This window comes from Sander vitreus, chromosome 15 (genome assembly GCF_031162955.1).
Source record: "Sander vitreus isolate 19-12246 chromosome 15, sanVit1, whole genome shotgun sequence".
NCBI lineage: Eukaryota > Metazoa > Chordata > Actinopteri > Perciformes > Percidae > Sander > Sander vitreus.
Genome location: NC_135869.1, coordinates 16,379,895 through 16,398,481, shown reverse-complemented (window position 1 = coordinate 16,398,481; position 18,587 = coordinate 16,379,895). Strand labels below are relative to the sequence as shown.

Sequence of the window (18,587 nt, the reverse complement as noted above, 5' to 3'; positions counted from 1 at the left end):
ATCACATCATGCTTGTCAGGTTTTTTAATTCAGTTTATATTCGGCCTTGTGCCCTCCTGCCCCTTCGCTGGTCAATGTGAGAAAGGTCATACATTACTTTATTACTAAAGTCTGCAGTATTTTGTACGTTGACATGTAAGCCTACCCTCTTTAACAGCCTTCACTTCACTCCTGCTAAAAGGTGTAGCTACCATTTTTTCCACTCATGTTCACTTCCATCCATCACACAAAGACAATAATTTTGGGAGGTGGATAAACTAAACTTAACATTGTGGATCTTAAACTCCATTTAGGTCAATATCTGTTGCTCTCAGACTTTAAGCCAGAGAAAGAGTACAGACAAGAGAGGAAGTGTGAATGGAGCTATTTCAACATTGCTTTAACAGTGAAGTGGGAGGGTGTGAAGGGAAGGTTGAAATACATTTTGCTTGGTCTTCCACTTAGTGGTTGTCGTCTTCTACCTTGATTGTAAGGTTTTGCAGCTGCATTGGAAAAGAATTGCATCACGGACAGTATCATTTTGATGTTTGTAGTTACTGAGTGCAGACAGGTGCATCTCAGCCTTAAGAAGGTGCTTTGATGATACATCTCAAGATTTCTGTATCTGAGTATGTTCTAATCTGACTACTCGCGAGCCATCTCCACTTGAAGCAACCACAAGGAAGCCCACCCATTTTGCTGCTGTTTCACTCTGCTCTGTATCTCAAGTCTAGTTGTCTCTGCTGCCCCTTTGAAGCAACACCCTCTGACAACGTCTGGAGGATATTACCAAACAGAATCGATTTTCAGTTACAGAGATAGCCCCATAGGTATGTCCAAGGATGGATACCCCTCTGCGTATGTGGTGGACACCCATGCCACCCGGCCTCCACTGCCACCCAGGCTGAGCCAAGGGCGACAGCGTGCCGGGGTAGCACAGACCCTGCTGATCCTGCTGGTAAGCGTGGCGTTGTGCGGCATGGCCATAGAAGCCTGCTTCATCTACCATCTCTACCAACCTAAATCTGTGAGTATCAACCTCATCTCTGAGTCGGCCCCTGCTTACAATACGCAATTAATCTTGTGATTTCTTATCAACGGAGTGCCACAGTGTCTCTGTTTTTGATTAATTCCATTTCCTTTTAAAATCCTTTGAATCTCATACTACTCATAAGATCTCATTCAGCTTTAACACCAAATTCTCACTTTCGCTTTTCTTGTTTTCTAACGGTTTCCTCTTACTTATTTTCTGTTACCGTCAACCTAAAACTCAGTTTAATGTGTTTTTGTAACATCTTGATTTTCTTTAAACACTTCAGTCTTACGTATTTATACTTTAATATTTTTATGCACAAATGGAATTACATATGAATCGATGGAATGGAATTAAAATAGCCCCACATCATCACATACCCTTCACCATACCTAGAGATTGGCATGGGGTACTTTCCATAAAATCATCTCTCAATGCAAATCAAACCAGCTATTAGGCTAACTGAAATAAAACCATGCCAATCTCTAGATATGGTGAAGGGTATGTGATGATGTGGGGCTATTTTAATTCCAAAGGCCAAGGGAACTTTATCAGGGTGCATAGTATCCTGGATCCATGAAATAACTGGCCTTTAAAAATAAAAATCTGCCTGCCTCTATGGGAATTTAACATAGGGGTGTACTTACTTATGCCCCCTGTATTTTAAGGAAGAACATTTATTTATTTACGATACATTATTCATTCACAAAGAAAATTGGTGTCCTTAAAGATGGGATTTTTCCTAATTTTTTTAATTAAGACATTAAGATCAATTTCCTAAAGATGATTTTTTTATTCCTCGTTACAGTCAACTTTAGCATGGGTGTCCTAATTTTTTCACGACTAACTACACTATATCACAGAGTCACATGCTACGTGTGGGAAACCTCATGTTATAACCAATGCTGAAACTGTTTAAGAGTCTATTTGTGGTTACAGATGTTATGGTGTAATTAACATTAGAATATTTACACTTTATACAACACTTGGAGATCTTGTTCGGGTTTGGTGAAGCTAAGGAATCTTGTGACAGGAACAAAACGGACATTTACTCCAATGTAATTGTTTTTCTCCAAAAACTGCTGACGGTGAAATAATGTCACTGTTATGGGGAAGAGAGTAGAGATGGAGAAGTGCGGCCTATATATGGAAAATCTTCTCTGACGTGCCCCGTGGTAGGGGCAGGCAGACTTGATAATCAATGATGGTGAATGGTCAGCGATTTCACTGTATTGATGTGACTCAATTTCCTGTCCTAGTCTGATGCTCTGTGTGAGGGCAGCAGTCACGGGGTAGGGGGAGGTGGCTTGCTTGTTTTCACACTGTTTGGCACGCAAGGTATACATATGATACAAACAAGGGACGGTGGAGAAAAGGAAGTGGTCTATTTCCTGTAGCATGATTGTGATCTACTTTATGCTGATTACTGGAATGATAGACCTGTTATACTTTGTTCCACTGAAAGATAACATCATAGAAAAACCAAAAGGGGTCCTTCAAACAAAATTCGTAGTTTTTTTACATCTTATTTCCAGCAAAGGTGATTGCACCTGCTTAACATTTGCATGTGCATGCTCACAAACACAAACAAATATACAACTGAGAGGTAAACCATTTCTTTCCCATTGCAGGCCCCCTCAGCATCGTCCTCTAAGCTCATTGCAGGTATGTCTCAGCACGTTTTACTCAGCCGATAAATGTTACTTCACTTACTTAATCAACATCAGTGACACTATGTTCTGGTCCTCACACAGGTCAAGTCATTACTCCTCCCACTAAAAGTCCCAGTCTCGTTCTTCCTTCCAAACCGGTTGCACATCTGACAGGTGAGATCAGTGTTGGCAGAAAATAAATGACATATATTGTTGTAGTGTTTGCTCTTTATAATGTATTCATCATTTTAAACTCCCTGTTTAATGTGACAAATACATTACATGAATAAAATGAAGAATCTTCACATTGTTGCTGTTTCCCCCCCAGATGGACAAGATGTAGTTCATGGAAATGAGATCATGGCATGGAGCATGAATGCAGACCCTCTCCTCTATGAAATGGACTACAAAGACGGAGGTCTCGTCATTCAGAAGGAGGGTTATTACTATGTCTATTCCAAGGTTTCCTTCTTTGTCACTGATAGTTTTAACCACTCTGTTAATCGGAAAACTGACCGGTACTTTGGGGGAGTTATTCCCCTCCTGATGTCCAGAAAATACTCAGAGAAGTTCAGGAAAATGCGATACAACAGTTACCTGGGTGGAGTGTTTCACCTCACAAAAGATGATGTCATTTTTGTAAAAGTGAGCAATACCTCAAACATTCGGCGACACAATTCCTTTGAGAACATCTTCGGTGCATATATGATATAAATATCAAATTGATGTTTCACAATGAATCCAAACGCTCGGAAAAGAGTAAATAAAAGTCGAAAATAAATGCTATAGAATCTTCTTGAGAATTATTGATTCTCTTTGTGAAGAAAAAGTAGGTCCATATCCAGAAAGATGAAGATGTGAAAACCTCTTTGTGCCTCTTTGAGTATTGTGAAGGTTAGGACCGTGCTGGAGGCTTTTTTTATTGGGGGGTGAAACTCATACATTTTTGAGTATGTGTATTTAAAAAGAAACTTTTCTCATCAGGGAATTTTTACATGCTTTTTTTATACTTTAAACATAATCGTCTGAATGTTACAAAATGAGTCATTATAGATAAAAACTTTCATACATTGTTCAATTTTTTGAGTATAAACGTATGTGTCATATTAATGCTAAAATTAAAAACATACAAACTGTCTCCTTATACATTTTTTTTCATTCTTGCTGTGACACATACTGCACACTATTTATGTATTCCTCCAGTGGTAGAATGAATGATATAACCGCTTTAATTCTGCTTTATGTATGTACAATAATGTATACAACATATTGAAATAAACACATGATTCAAAGCTCCTGTTTGTTGGTTTTCTCAAGCTTTTTGTTGAGGCCGTCATGTAGCTGAATTAAACTCACTTCCTGCTGTGTCAGATGAAGCCGTGCCGGTGTCTTTGCTGAGTGGTCGCAGTAGCATCAGTTTCACCCACTCAGTCCAACCACACGACTCGCACTGTAGAGAAAGGTTTTTTTTTAAATAGCACAGTGACACATAACAAAAAGTGTCAATAAGTAAACCACCTTCAACCAGCATGTGTTCGTGCTGTATACACAGTATAACTTATATGACAAATGTACTTGAGTTTAAGGGGGTGAGAAGGACAGTAGCTGCAATATGTGTATTCCACTGTTCCACACATTTAGATCAGCGTACTTATCTACTATAATGCTATATAGATAATGACATGCTTTCATCACCATGATGACAAGCATGCTGACATTTTTTTTCCCTCTTTTGTTCATCTCTCATACAGTCACTGTTACACTTTTCCCTTCAGCTGTGCCTGTTCAAAGAAGCCGCTCTTGAAAACACCCACAGAATTGTATATTTGTAAACTGAAGAGGAAATGGTAGTGGGGGCTGCTAGGGGGTGGGGTGTGGAGGGGTGTGGGGGGGTGTCAGTTGAAGATTGCCTGACTCACTTTTATTTCCAACCCCAGACCCGGAGAGCAGAAGATGGTGAACATGAAGTGTGTGTGTGTGTGTGTGTGTGTGTGTGTGTGTGTGTGTGTGTGTGTGTGTGTTTTTTCTTTGGCCTGTACTAGTTTTAATTTAACTAGTACTAATTACAGATCAGGCTTTTTCTATATATAGTCTGAACTCATAAGTAAACTATGTAAATCTATCAAATCATGGGTGGCTTTATTAGGTAAGACATTTTATAGTCTCCTCTCATGAGTCATTATCTTCCAGCGCTGGCTGGCCTGTGAGGTGTGAGAGACTGTAGTAGCAAAGGAGGGGGAGCTGTATCAGCTGTGGTTGGGATTCATGCAGTTTAGTTTCCTCTAACGATTAAACATAGTTCTAGACATGACTTGTACAGAGAATTTGTGTGGGATGACAGTAATCATTATTTGTCTATGATCTCAATCTAATTATTCATTCCTGTCTGAAACAAAACAAAAAAAATATTTTCCATGCTGTGCTGTAAGATAATCTGTTGAGAAACTGTCAACAATTTTCTCAATAACTTTGGAAATCCCTTCCCATTTGTCACTTAGAAGCCTTTCTACAATGAACCACGTGTGGTGCCTAGAACAACATTGTTCTTCATTGGTCATGCAACACACAGCACACAGTCCACAGCTGAATACTGTCCCCTTGTGTTGGTCTCTAGATCAGGTAGAGAACAGTGGAGTGCTGACATTAAAGGTGCTGTAGGTAGGATTGTGAAGATCCAGGATTTAGCCAAAGAATTTGAACATCGACAACTTCTCAGTCCCTCCCCCCCTTTCTGCTAAAGCCCAAACGGTCTCCTAAGCCCCTCCCCCCACAAGGGAGAATGAATGTGTGTGCCTGAGCAGTGATTGACACGCAGTTAGACACGACCCCCCCTGGCCCTGATTGGTAAATCTGAACAGGAGCCGTGGACTTTTGCAAATCGCACTACAGGCCGTAGGTGGTGCCAGAGGAGCCGGATTTTTTTAATTTTTTTTAATTACCTGCTTAATGTAGTTTTACTCGAACATAGGGTCAGTTTCAGCAAATATGACAGAAAGTTAGTTTTATAATTCTTACCTACTGCATCTTTAAGCAGAGCTTCCAGAGGGTCCACTTTGCTGCTGAGTTTACTGAAAACATCTTTAACAAAAGAAACTCACACCTTTTGCTTATACAGTATGTGCTTGATAGTTGTTCTCTCTCAAAAATCACCTCACATATCTTGAATTCTGACAAATATTGTTTTATAATGTGTCATTTTTTACTAGCAGTTGCTGATGAGCTTGAAAGAGCATGTTATTCAATGATTGCACATTGAAAACATGATTTTTTTTTTTGTCTTTATTTAACCAGGTTAGTAGTCTCATTGAGGTAAAGGATCTCTTTTACAACGGAGACCAGGCCAAGAAAAGCAGCGACACAAAGTTTCAACTATAAGCATAACAGGCAAAACACATATTGTACAAACACATGGATTTGTCTGACACCCCACACAAGCTCTCTCAGTGTCGTTTGTGTGAAAATGATGGAAATGAGGGTTTTTCACAGAAGCTGCCACACATCCTTTGGCAGATACACAACTCTTGTAACGTCTGCCTCGACATTGGGCAGTGGAAAGCAAAGGTGGGGACAAACCAACCCATGCAGATGCCTCTAATACATGAGATGAGAGTGGGTGGTAAATGGGTCTTGGGTGCATTTGAATTCAACATCTTGGACCTCTCCTCAGGAATCGAAAGCTGTGGTGACAACAGCTAATACAGACATAGGACTCTGTGGCTGATGTTTGGAAAAGAAAATGAAACCTCAGTAACTTGGTAAATGTTGGCAGTGATGACTGACACCACGTTCCAATGACAGGTCAGAAATAATAATAATAATAATAATAATAATAATAATAATAATAATAATAAATAATACATTTTATTTATATAGCGCTTTACATGGTACTTAAAGACACTTTACAGTAAAACTAGAGATGGTCCAATACCATTTTTGCTTCCCGATACCGATTCTGATACCTGAACTTGCGTATCGGCCGATACCGAGTACCGATCCGATACCAGTGTGTCATATATTTTATTATTATCCCTGTATGGATGTGATATTATTTCTATCTTTGTTGTCAGTCTGGCTCAGGTTAAACTCTTTGTGAAACATGAACAAACACAAGCAATGAACGCCCCAGAACTTTCTTTTATTATCCAGTTTGACAGTCAGTTATAACGGAAAAAGAACATAAATAAACTACTTTAAAGTAGATTTTCTTTAGGGCTTTATTACATGGTATCGGATCGGTGCATAAACTCCAGTACTTCCCGATACCGATACCAGCGTTTTAGGCAGTATCGGAGCCTAAAACCAGTAACAATCAGGTGAGAAATGTAAGACTATTGTAATATATCATGTTGGATGTTTGTGTAAGATGTTGATTTTATTTTGCTTTGTCAGTCTGGAGAAAATATTCTTCGACAGCATACAGCAGGGAAGCTCCCCCTGTATATTTCTATTAGTGACTCATTATCTGCGGGGTCCCACTGTTAACTTATGACCTCTCACTTTCACCTCATATCCAGGGTCTCGAAAATGACTCATAGTCAAAAGCACCAATTCATCTTTGTAATTTCATTCGCTTTGTTTAGCTCTGTTTTTGGTTCTTTTCAACACATCAAATATAATAAACAGTTTGACAAAATATAGTTTTTAATTAGAAAAATGGCAGCAGTTACAGTATGTTGATGTAGTCAGATGTAAAAATGTTCCCAGAACAAATGCTTTTATGAATGCATAATCACACACATAACGTACACACGTCATCAGGGGTGTGAGCAGTTCCGTGTTGCATTAAAAACAATAGAAAATCATTGACAAAACCAAATATTTCTCTTAACCTCGCACATGAAACTTTCTGCCTAAACCACCATGAGTCGTGATTTCACTTTTCATGATGTGTGATACAGGTAGGAAAGGAGATTTGGAGGTTAGTTCTGTCAAGTCTTTTTCACTTTTCTTTTTCACACGAGTAGTTTTTAATGAAATGATTTCAGAAGAAATTGTTTTTACACCAGACCTTTGTCATCATTACTTTCATATATATATATATTTTTTACAAATATGTTAAGTATAAATTGTACAGAAGAAAGAAAAGTACTAAGCAAAAATAATAAAACAAACAATACACAAGAAAAGTCTTTTCACTTTTCATTTTAAATTTAGATTATGAAAATTGACAATTATAATGTATGGAAATGTGGTTCTTGTTTTTACATAATTAACAAACATTTCTTAAAATCATTACAGACAGTGAAACAACCATAATATTCCATCAGACATAATATCTATATTTACCTACGTACAGTTACCAACCATGTTGTCTGTAGTTTGTACAATTTTAGCTTCATATTATTACAATAATTAATCAAGAAAACAGTACAAACCTACATTCCAGTGACTCACTAACAATATATGTTTGCCATACAATGACATACATTGTCACACAGTGACATTCATTCATTGGTAATTCGCTGACCTGCCCCTGGAATGTTGTTGAATACAATCTGTATACGGTATATATTTTAGGTGCAAACAATAAATAAATATGACATAAATATATAATTCCTACAGTTCAAAATAATAAATCAGCAAGTAGCAAAAAAAGCTGTGTCGCAAATAACACAGTTCTGACAGTAGATATGGCACTTCAGATAATACATTCTCTCAGTACTACAACTAAACATCCTCCAACAGGGGAAAAAAACAATCAAGTACATTGGTTCACTCTGAATACCTGCTTCACTGACTACAAATGTGCTCCTGATCACAGCTATTTGAGAAGCAATGACAATTTTGCTTTTCTAATCCATGCAAAAATACAGTATACTTTATGTTATTACAGTATTACACAGTTTTAAAGTTTGAATTTGAAAACGTCTTCCCTTAAGCACAACAGCAAAGAAGCAGATTTGTAGTGATGACGTAATCCTTAGACCAATCCTGGAGCTACTATATAGTATATTTTACTTAATAAATAATTGGACACATTCTGTTTTAGGGTGGATTTTTCTTTTTAGTAGACCAGAATTTAAAGTGGTGAGGTTTCTACCCAGCCTACGGGTAAAAGACGGTGTCCAATGTTGAATCCAGCCCATTCATGCATTATCTGTGACTGCAGATAAACAGTTAAGTTATTTGCTGATCTGGTGATCCAAAGCCAAAGACAGAGGTCTGTTTGGTAACAAGTGAACAATAAGTACATCTGAGCAGGTCCCAGAGCTGGACGGGTGCCCTGGAATATGCCAAGGATTTAAAATATACGTAGATATGTATTGAATTAAAGTTGCATCTAAGGCTTGAGCATGTAGATGATATCCAAGTGAGAATTATCTTCATCAATTTGAGCATCGGCTGGCAGGTTGACGATGACCTCCAGGGTGACTCCAGCAGGAAGGACCTCTACCTTGCCAAGGCCGGTGCTGCGTGTGTTTTTGTTAATCCCACCCTGCAGGATACATTTGTCCTCCAACTTCAGACCGACTGTGTGCTGTGATCCACATGCGTTACATGATAACAGTGTCACCCGAAGATTTAGAAAGAAATATCCATCCTTCTTTATTTTCAGAATTGTTCCTCCTTCTTCTGAGACCAGGCCTTGATGTGGATTCTTTGGTACCAATGTAATGCTCCTACTGACTGTGGATGACAGAACAGTTTCCATTAGCTGTGAGTTTGTTTTCTAAGAAGTGTATTCAGAATATACTGTGTTGAGACGATTTCACATGAAGCAAAGTATATTAACTGCTGCTGTGCTGTAATTAGTGACTAAATTACATCTAATGGAATTACATATTCCCTCTGACCAGAACATTATCTGTATACAGCTTGTAATTGGTGACCTGACTCATTGTGTACACATTTTTACAGCTTTTGTCATAGAGCGGAGTATGGAAATTCTTAAAATAGCTTTACCTTCAGTAATCTTAAAGGTCAGCATTAAGCCTTTGCCCAAGGGAAGTCCATGGTTGGATGGGGGCTGTTGAAAGATGAAGAGATCCATAAATCTCTAAGTGTGGTGCCTACTGCCCACATGGCTCCAACACTGACACACAGACCAGCTACAAAGAAGTTACTTTTTTTTTCCTTTAAAAGTGGTGATAAGACTATTACTTCCATCTTAAATGTGAGATCAGAATAGATCATACACTATCTTCAGAAGGAAAATGAAGAGACAACAGTTTAGTTTAGTGGCATTTCCCCGAATGTGGTAAAGACGTCACTGTGCTTCCTCCAAGAAGTGAGGAGAGTGGTTAGACTATCAGACATAAGTAACTCGAGAAGAAAAGTCACAGCTGCCTTGTCTGCAAGATTTGTGTGTCTGGAATAGTGGGATTGAAAAACTAATCAAACACTAATAACAGTAACATGACATCTTAATCACCAAGAACATGTGTATTGAGATTGTAAGAATATTTAACACAACACAGTGAGGTCAACAGGAGAAGAACAAACTCTGAAGCTGCGGTTATCTTACCGCAGGCGTATTGTTTGCCTGGAATTGCAATGGGCGCTCTGGTGCTACAGTGTCACTGTTCTGAGACTGGAGAAGAAAACAGATGCACAAAATATGCTCATAATAATAAATAAGTAATGACAAATGTTAAAAGAGGGTTGTCATAAAACAAATGTGCCAGTGGATGAAGGTTGACCCATCTGTAGGTGCAATAAACATTCAAATTCTCTAAATGGCATTGCTAAATTTGACAATGCTAAATCAAAATTTGAAATGCAAAGCAGTGTTTATCAAAAGCAAATTCCTCTAAAATATTTACTCCAAACACTAACAATCAACACATTTGCTTAGGTATTCAACCATAATGCTTTAAATTATACCAGTTATGCTCAATTAGGGTTGTATTTATTATGTAGCTTTGTTTTTCTCTCAGGGTTATGATGGTGTGGGTTTTCATCTGAACATTATGCCAATGCTACCACTGTTTGAATCATAATAGAGATCTATGTAACCTGTTGCAGACCACAGGCAGGGGTGTCTTTCTCACCGGCTATGCTACTACCAAAACCACAAGAAAGAACAGCTGCATTGCACAGGTGTTTAAACATAACATGCATCCTAAACTTTGATAATTAATTCAAATGTGATGTGATTACAATGTCAAGTTTGTATGTCATCATTAACGCCCATAAGATACTGTAACATTCTGTAAATTCAATCTGAGGATATTTTAAGAGGTCTCACCAGGTCATGATGTCCAGCTGTGAAGAAGAGGACGATAAACACAACCTGGACAATGGAAAGGACGGTGATCCACAACAGGAGGACGGGGATTAGGGAATGCTGAGTATGCTGTGGCATCGTCAGTCCGACGGCAGAGCTTAGAGTGGCCCAAGGAAGACAGATGTTAAGAACTGACGACTGAACAGGTCCTGAGTTTCCTCTGCTCTACACCAAAGCACTGTGTGTGTGTTCGCTTCCTGAGCTCAGTGTGTGCATGTGATGAGGATGTCCTTGATGTCTGACTGTGTTCTGCTGTGCCTTGAGAATCTATAGAACAAAGAGGAATCCAGACGGTACTTCCCCCCTGTGTGTTACTGCAGGCAAACACAGAAGGCCCATGTTGTATGTGCATCTTGGGGCTGGCCCTTTACTCCTACTCACCACAACTCACACACAAAGGAGGATCACTCACTACCAGGAGGAGAAGGAAGCAGCAAAGAACTTGAACATAAATTCATTCCAAAATGAATTATTCAGTTCCTTTTTTCATGACAAGACTTTATGAAGAATGTTTGAGTGGCGGTGGTGGTGTCATCCTTTTTTACACTAGTGTTTTGCCAACAATGAAAGTCATTGCCTTGCTGATATTGCTCCATATTTCCCCTTTTTTTTACTCTGTGTCTCGATAATAAACAAGGTATAATGACAGTTTTTAACATACTTGAAACAACTTTAGAAAAGGATAATGCACAGAATGTGAGTAAGGGTTGATTAGAACAAGTAAACAAGGATCCAATGTATTAATCAGCATTGAATTATTGAAGTTTTCATGAATGCTAGATCTTGGTAGCTTATCTCTGTACATTTATTTTCATTAAAACATGTGGGTAAAAGGCTAAGACCAGGAAACTGCTGAGATAAAATCTTTTTTTACAGGATAAATTGAATACAAAGTATACTCAATAAACTAGAGTGAAATGTATGGGCATAAGCATTTAAGACAATATGGCATACCAAAAGGAAATGACATCCTTACTGTGTAAAAGCTAAGACCTTTCAAATACAATTATTTACTTACACATCCCACACTGGGTACAAAAATGTACTTCCTTAACTTTCAATCAAGAATATATGGTTAATAATGTCAAACAAATGTCATAGTGGAAATGTCATCATATGTTGTTTACTATTTGCATTTATTGAAAATTCCCACCTGTAGATAGATTCAGGTTGAGGTCAGCAAATGTGGTTTCACTTTCCCTGTTAGTACTTTGCTTGGGGAAAGTTTCATAGCAGCAAAACAGGATGGGGCTTTGGTTCAGGTATGTGTCATTAGACCAAAATGGCAACTCAAAGAAAAAAAGATACCTGCGGTAGGGGACCTTTATGTCATGGCAATGGTCAAGTCACACAATAACAGACAACATGCCCATACTTATCACTGACTTTAATTCACAGTGGTTGAAGGCATTTGTGAGAAAAACAATTGCATTTTTGGGAGTCAGCAGTATCGAGTCATGTGCACATTTGAAATACATGAGTGTTTGAGTGTGGCCTGTGATGACGAACATTATAGGAATGGAGAAGGAAATCAGATTGTTTCAGCAATGTTCATCACTTTGAATTGTGGCTGATTATAACACTTTTGGAAAAAAAAAACAGACCAAATGGCATAACACAATCATAGTTTTATTTGAGAGGTACAGATTGCAATTAATCATTCAAAATAAAATTTCATCCAACATTATCGGAGTGGTTAAGGATAGATACCTGTGGTAATGGGCTAAATTAATATTGGAAACAGTGAAGCATAATGTCAAAGTAGGATGGAAAATCAGCTCAGATATGACTGATGGCAATGACACCAACATGTAGATTGTCATAGACTGACAGTGACTGCAATACATGTAAACACATGGTGGAGATATTTAAAGCATTACTACACCATATGTTAAAATCCTTAATTTGACATCCCCAAATACACTAAATTACATCAAATCAGTAGAGGAGACATCATTGTGACCCCAGCCATTTTAGATCCACTCCTCAGTGACTACTGTTGATATACAGTATGTTTACTTCCTCTGATGTCCTAAATGATGATGATTTACAGCCATCTAGTGGATGTAAATTAATAATACACCAAACAGACAGACAGACAAAGAAGAATAGAACATGTAAGGCTATAAAACTATTATAATATGCTTTATGCTGCATCATTCTTGACCTACAGTCAGTGGTGGCAGAAGTATTCAGATCCTTTACTTGAGTAAAAGTACTAATACTACACTGTAAAAACACTTTGTTACAAGTAAATTTCCTGCATTAAAAATGTTACTTAAGTAAAAGTATGTAAGTATCATCAGGAAAATGTACTTAAAATATTAAAAGTAAAAGTACGTTTTAGAAACTGGAAATTATCTAAACAGTTCTGCGGCTAATCATTTCAGCTGGACTTGGCCTTCATATTGTTGTTAATTTATAATAAGACATTGTATTTTATAAACTACATGTGTTTTGTGTGCAAACATCTAAATGTGTAAAGTAACTAGTAACTAAAGCTGTCTGATTAATGTTGTGGAGTAAAAAGTACAATATTTCTCTCTGAAATGTAGTGGAGTAGAAGTAGAATGTGACACGAAAAGAAAAGAATCAAGTAAAGTACAAGTACCTCAAATTTGTACTTAAGTACAGTACTTAAGTAAATGTACTTAGTTACATTCCACCACTGCCTACAGTAAATGTAAAACCTGAACTCTGATCCTAAAACACATGTAAAACTGGTGTTTTACTACATCAGCGAGGGATTTCCCAAAGACACGCCACACGTTAATAAATACAGCAGTGGTGAAGACATGTTTACAAAGGTGCTTCTAAGTACATGAAAAACAATGGAAAATACTTAATATTGCATTACTAATTAATATGTGGACTGTCATGCCATTTGTCACTGTTAGAAATTACATTAGTATAAATGTATCTTTAGTGTGTCTAAAAACTGCAATAGAGAATGGGGGAAAACATTAGGCTACATCTGTTCACTTCCTTTTCTCCTTTTTCTTTTCCATCTGTCAGCAAGGGCTCATCAGCTGGTCCATCCATCCATCTTCGTCCGCTTATCCGGTATCGGGTCGCGGGGGTAGCAGCTCCAGCAGGGGACCCCAAACTTCCCTTTCCCGAGCCACATTAACCAGCTCCGACTGGGGGATCCCGAGGCGTTCCCAGGCCAAGTTGGAGATATAATCCCTCCACCTAGTCCTGGGTCTTCCCCGAGGCCTCCTCCCAGCTGGACGTGCCCAGGGGGCATCCTTACCAGATGCCCGAACCACCTCAACGAAGGTTCGACGCGAAGGAGCAGCGGCTCTACTCCGAGCTCCTCACGGATAACTGAGCTTCTTACCCTATCTCTAAGGGAGAGCTACCCTCCTGAGGAAACTCATTTCGGCCGCTTGTACCCTGGATCTTGTTCTTTCGGTCATGACCCAGCCTTCATGACCATAGGTGAGGGTAGGAACAAAAACTGACCGGTAGATTGAGAGCTTTCCCTTCTGGCTCAGCTCTCTTTTCGTCACAATGGTGCGATAAATTGAATGTAATACCGCACCCGCTGTGCCGATTCTCCGACCAATCTCCCGCTCCATTGTCCCCTCACTCACGAACAAGACCCCAAGGTACTTGAACTCCTTCACTTGGAGTAAGGACTCATTCCCTACCTGGAGAAGGCACTCCATCGGTTTCCTGCTGAGAACCATGGCCTCCGATTTAGAGGTGCTGATCCTCATCCCAGCCGCTTCACACTCGGCTGCGAACCGATCCAGTGAGTGCTGAAGGTCACAGGCCGATGATGCCATCAGGACCACATCATCTGCAAAAAGCAGCGATGAGATCTCCAGCCCACCGAACTGCAACCCCTCTCCACCCCGACTACGCCTCGATATCCTGTCCATAAATACTACAAACAGGATTGGTGACAAAGCGCAGCCCTGGCCCAACTCTCACCTGAAACGAGTCTGACTTACTGCTGAGAACCCGGACACAGCTCTCACTTTGGTCGTACAGAGATTGGATGGTCCTGAGAAGGGACCCCCTCACCCCGAACTCCCCCAGCACCTCCCACAGTATCTCCCGGGGCACCCGGTCATACGCCTTCTCCAGATCCACAAAACACATGTAGACCGGTTGGGCATACTCCCAGGCTCCCTCCAGGATCCTTGCGAGAGTAAAGATCTGGTCCGTTGTTCCACGACCAGGACGGAATCCGCATTGTTCCTCTTCAACCTGAGGTTCGACTATCGACCAAACCCTCCTTTCCAGCACCTTGGAGTAGACTTTACCGGTGAGGCTGAGAAGGGTGATACCCCTGTAATTGGCACACACCCTCTGGTCCCCCTTTTTAAAAAGGGGAACCACCACCCCGGTCTGCCACTCCTTAGGCACCGTTCCAGACTTCCACGCAATGTTGAAGAGGCATGTCAACCAAAACAACCCCTCCACACCCAGAGCTTTAAGCATTTCTGGACGGATCTCATCAATTCCTGGGGCTTTGCCACTGTGGAGTTGTTTAACTACCTCAGCAACCTCCACCAGGGAAATTGACCCTACCATAGAGGGCGTATTAGTCGAGTTCCTCAAAGTGCTCCTTCCACCGCCCTATTACCTCCTCAGTTGAGGTCAACAGCGTCCCATCCTTACTGTACACAGCTTGGATGGTTCCCCGCTTCCCCCTCCTGAGGTGGCGAACGGTTTTCCAGAAGCACCTTGGTGCCGACCGAAAGTCCTTCTCCATGTCTTCTCCGAACTTCTCCCACACCCGCTGCTTTGCCTCTTTCACGGCAGAGGCTGCAGCCCTTCGGGCCCTTCGGTACCTTGCAACTGCTTCCGGAGTCCTCTGGGATAACATATTCCGGAAAGACTCCTTCTTCAGTCGGACGGCTTCCCTGACCGGTGTCCACCACGGTGTTCGTGGGTTACCGCCCCTTGAGGCACCTAAGACCCTAAGACCACAGCTCTTCACCGCAGCTTCAGCAATGGAAACTTTGAACATTGTCCACTCAGGTTCAATGCCCCCAGCCTCCACAGGGATGCACGAAAAGCTCCGCCGGAGGTGTGAGTTGAAAGTCTGTCGGACAGGGGCCTCCTCCAGACGTTCCCAATTTACCAGCACTACCCGTTTGGGCTTACCAGGTCTGTCCAGAGTCTTCCCCCACTGACCCAACTCACCACTAGATGGTGATCGGTTGACAGCTCAGATGAAACGGTTATAAAATCGATCATTGACCTTTGGCCTACGGTGCTCTGGTACCAAGTACACTTATGAGCATCCCTATGTTTGAACATGGTGTTCGTTATAGACAATCCATGACTAGCACAGAAGTCCAACAACAAACAACCACTCTGGTTTAGATCAGGGAAGCCGTTCCTCCCAATCACGCCTCTCCATGTGTCTCCATCATTGCCCAATTGCGCATTGAAGTCCCCCAGCAGAACTATGGAGTCCCCCACTGGAGCCCCATGCAGGACTCCACTCAAGGTCTCCAAGAAGGCTCCAGAACTGAGACTGTGCGTAGAGGTAAGCCCCACCAGATCTAACCGGTAGCACTCCACCTCCCGCACAAGTTCCAGCTCCTTCCCCCACAGAGAGGTGACATTCCACGTCCCCAGAGCCAGTGTCTGCTGCCCAGGTCTGGTCCGTCGAGGCCCCTGACCTTCACTGCCACCCGTGTAGCAGCGCACCCGACCCCAGCGGTTCCTCCCACAGGTGGTGGGCCCATGGGATCATCAGCTGGTAGATTTTAATTTTTTTTTTGCTTGCACATTAGCATTAGCAATCACAGTATACATTTCGCAAGGAAAGGATGGACTTTATAGTTTTGGAAGACCGACAAACTGAACATTACATTACAGTTGTATTGGTTTTGCCTTAAAACAGCTCACAAAATAAAAATGAAAGAAGCAGATGACAAAATAGAAAATTGAGGGAGAAAACAAATGTTATTTTAAGTTTTGAGTTTCTTAAACACAGTGTTTTCTTTTCCCATTTTCCCTGCAAGTTTTTTTGCCAGTTTCTTTTTTAAATGTTTAATTCACTTTTAATTCTCAGATTGCCATGACATGATTAATAACAATTGTTTACCACTCCAATATCAAATGTCTTTTTCAATTTTCTAGTCATTTTATAATAGCCAAACTATAGTGGCAGTACAATAAATGATCTATTTTCTGTGTATCTCTTCATATTTGGGGAAAAAGCAGTGTTAAATTGCACTCCATAACACTGGACAAGTATGTTTTTTCTTGTCTTCTGCCATTTAATAGACCAAACAATAAATTGATTGATTGATATTAACCATCAAAATAATCGTAAATTGCAGCCCTAATTTAGGTGTAACAAACCAAGACAGCCAGAGTGTTTCAAAATGCTATGAAACCTTGAAAAAGGTGAAGCAGCTGTGCTTCTGTCTTTACACCAGGGGGCAGTAAACCTCTTACACACAGTCACACAGTGAGCAAGGCATTAACATGACCGCGGTGAAGTTAGTGTTAACTTGGATATTCGACAGACATTCACTCCGGATACCAGATTTACTACCAAAATAGATCAATAGACTGACACACATAACACACCCTTATGAAAGTTATTGAATGAAATCACAAATTCCCCCATAAGAATATTTAGCCTATATAACATAGAAAAATCGCCTAAAAGTCCTAGCCTATATGGAGAGGTGCATCCTGTGTGTCCAGTGTAGTGGTACATTCTGATATTAAATGTGGGTCGCTGGATCACATCACATGGAAGTTATTGAACACACTGTCATTATGTTGTATTAAAATATGTATGTAAAATAAATGAATAAGGCTACACATTAGTAATGAAAATGTACTGGGACCAATTTAGTATAATTTTAATAATAGCCTACTTTTCAATAATATAAGCAAGTCAGCACAGGACAAACATTGTTTTGTTTTATTTAAACAGTAGGCTAATACATTAATGTCAATGTCAGCCCCCAGCATTTATGTCCAACTTAAAATGAACTCCAACGCGGTACAACCATGGAGTTCAGATTTAAGAAATTAAACTTGCAACATGCATTTCATAAGGGTCCATACCAGATAGAAAGATGTGTTCAGATTGTGGTTTGTCTGTCTGTTTATTTATCTAGTGCAGTGGCAGACAGTCAAACAGCAGTCAATATTATGGAAAAATCCAATTGTCAGACAGACTTGCATGCAGGCTATAGGGCACAGATGGTGCAACAGCCTAGGATCCACATTTTTAACTAACTTTTTTGTTGACCTAAACTACAGTGAGGCCACCACTGAGTAGCTGGCTACATTCATTGTTACCTTTATCGATATTAGGAGAATCAGCCTATTGAAAAGTCTTAGGCCTGTGTTTCTTTTCGGCAGGGCTTGTGCAAACGAAAATAAAATCTCCCTATATCTGCATTATTAATATGTAGAAAGTCAGAAGCTGTAGCCTAGGCTATCTGCATGGGTGGGACAATTTAATAGGATAGTGGACATCTCAGTGAAGAGGACCAGTCATTGCACAGCTGTCAGGTCAGCTGGAACGAACATGTTGTGAGCTCCAGCCTCATCGTTAAACATTGATTTTGTTGGTTTTTACCGCGGACTGCTGCGTCAAGTCAGACTGAATAACCGGAAATGACACATTTTGTCAACCAAAATAAACGTTTCACAGTTACTCGACCAACGGCGAGGCCTACATTCATCAATAAAAGACTTTATT

At 40.2% G+C, this 18,587-nt stretch overlaps 2 protein-coding genes across 2 annotated transcripts; one reads left to right on the top strand and one right to left on the bottom strand.

The window, feature by feature from the left end:
* Positions 1 to 419: 419 nt before the first annotated feature.
* Positions 420 to 3,959, top strand: tnfsf14a (TNF superfamily member 14a). Its single transcript, XM_078268657.1, has 4 exons — positions 420 to 1,006; positions 2,644 to 2,677; positions 2,767 to 2,838; positions 2,993 to 3,959. The coding sequence occupies exons 1-4, from the start codon at positions 812 to 814 to the stop codon at positions 3,376 to 3,378; spliced, it is 687 nt and encodes a 228-aa protein (XP_078124783.1). The 5' UTR covers positions 420 to 811; the 3' UTR covers positions 3,379 to 3,959.
* A 3,328-nt stretch (positions 3,960 to 7,287) lies between these two features.
* On the bottom strand, positions 7,288 to 11,146 carry LOC144530647 (uncharacterized). Its single transcript, XM_078270304.1, has 4 exons — positions 10,853 to 11,146; positions 10,130 to 10,195; positions 9,568 to 9,631; positions 7,288 to 9,291 (listed from the first exon to the last, which is right to left on the bottom strand). Exons 1-4 carry the CDS (start codon positions 10,967 to 10,969, stop codon positions 8,945 to 8,947), a joined length of 594 nt encoding a protein of 197 aa, XP_078126430.1. The 5' UTR covers positions 10,970 to 11,146; the 3' UTR covers positions 7,288 to 8,944.
* Positions 11,147 to 18,587: the final 7,441 nt, after the last annotated feature.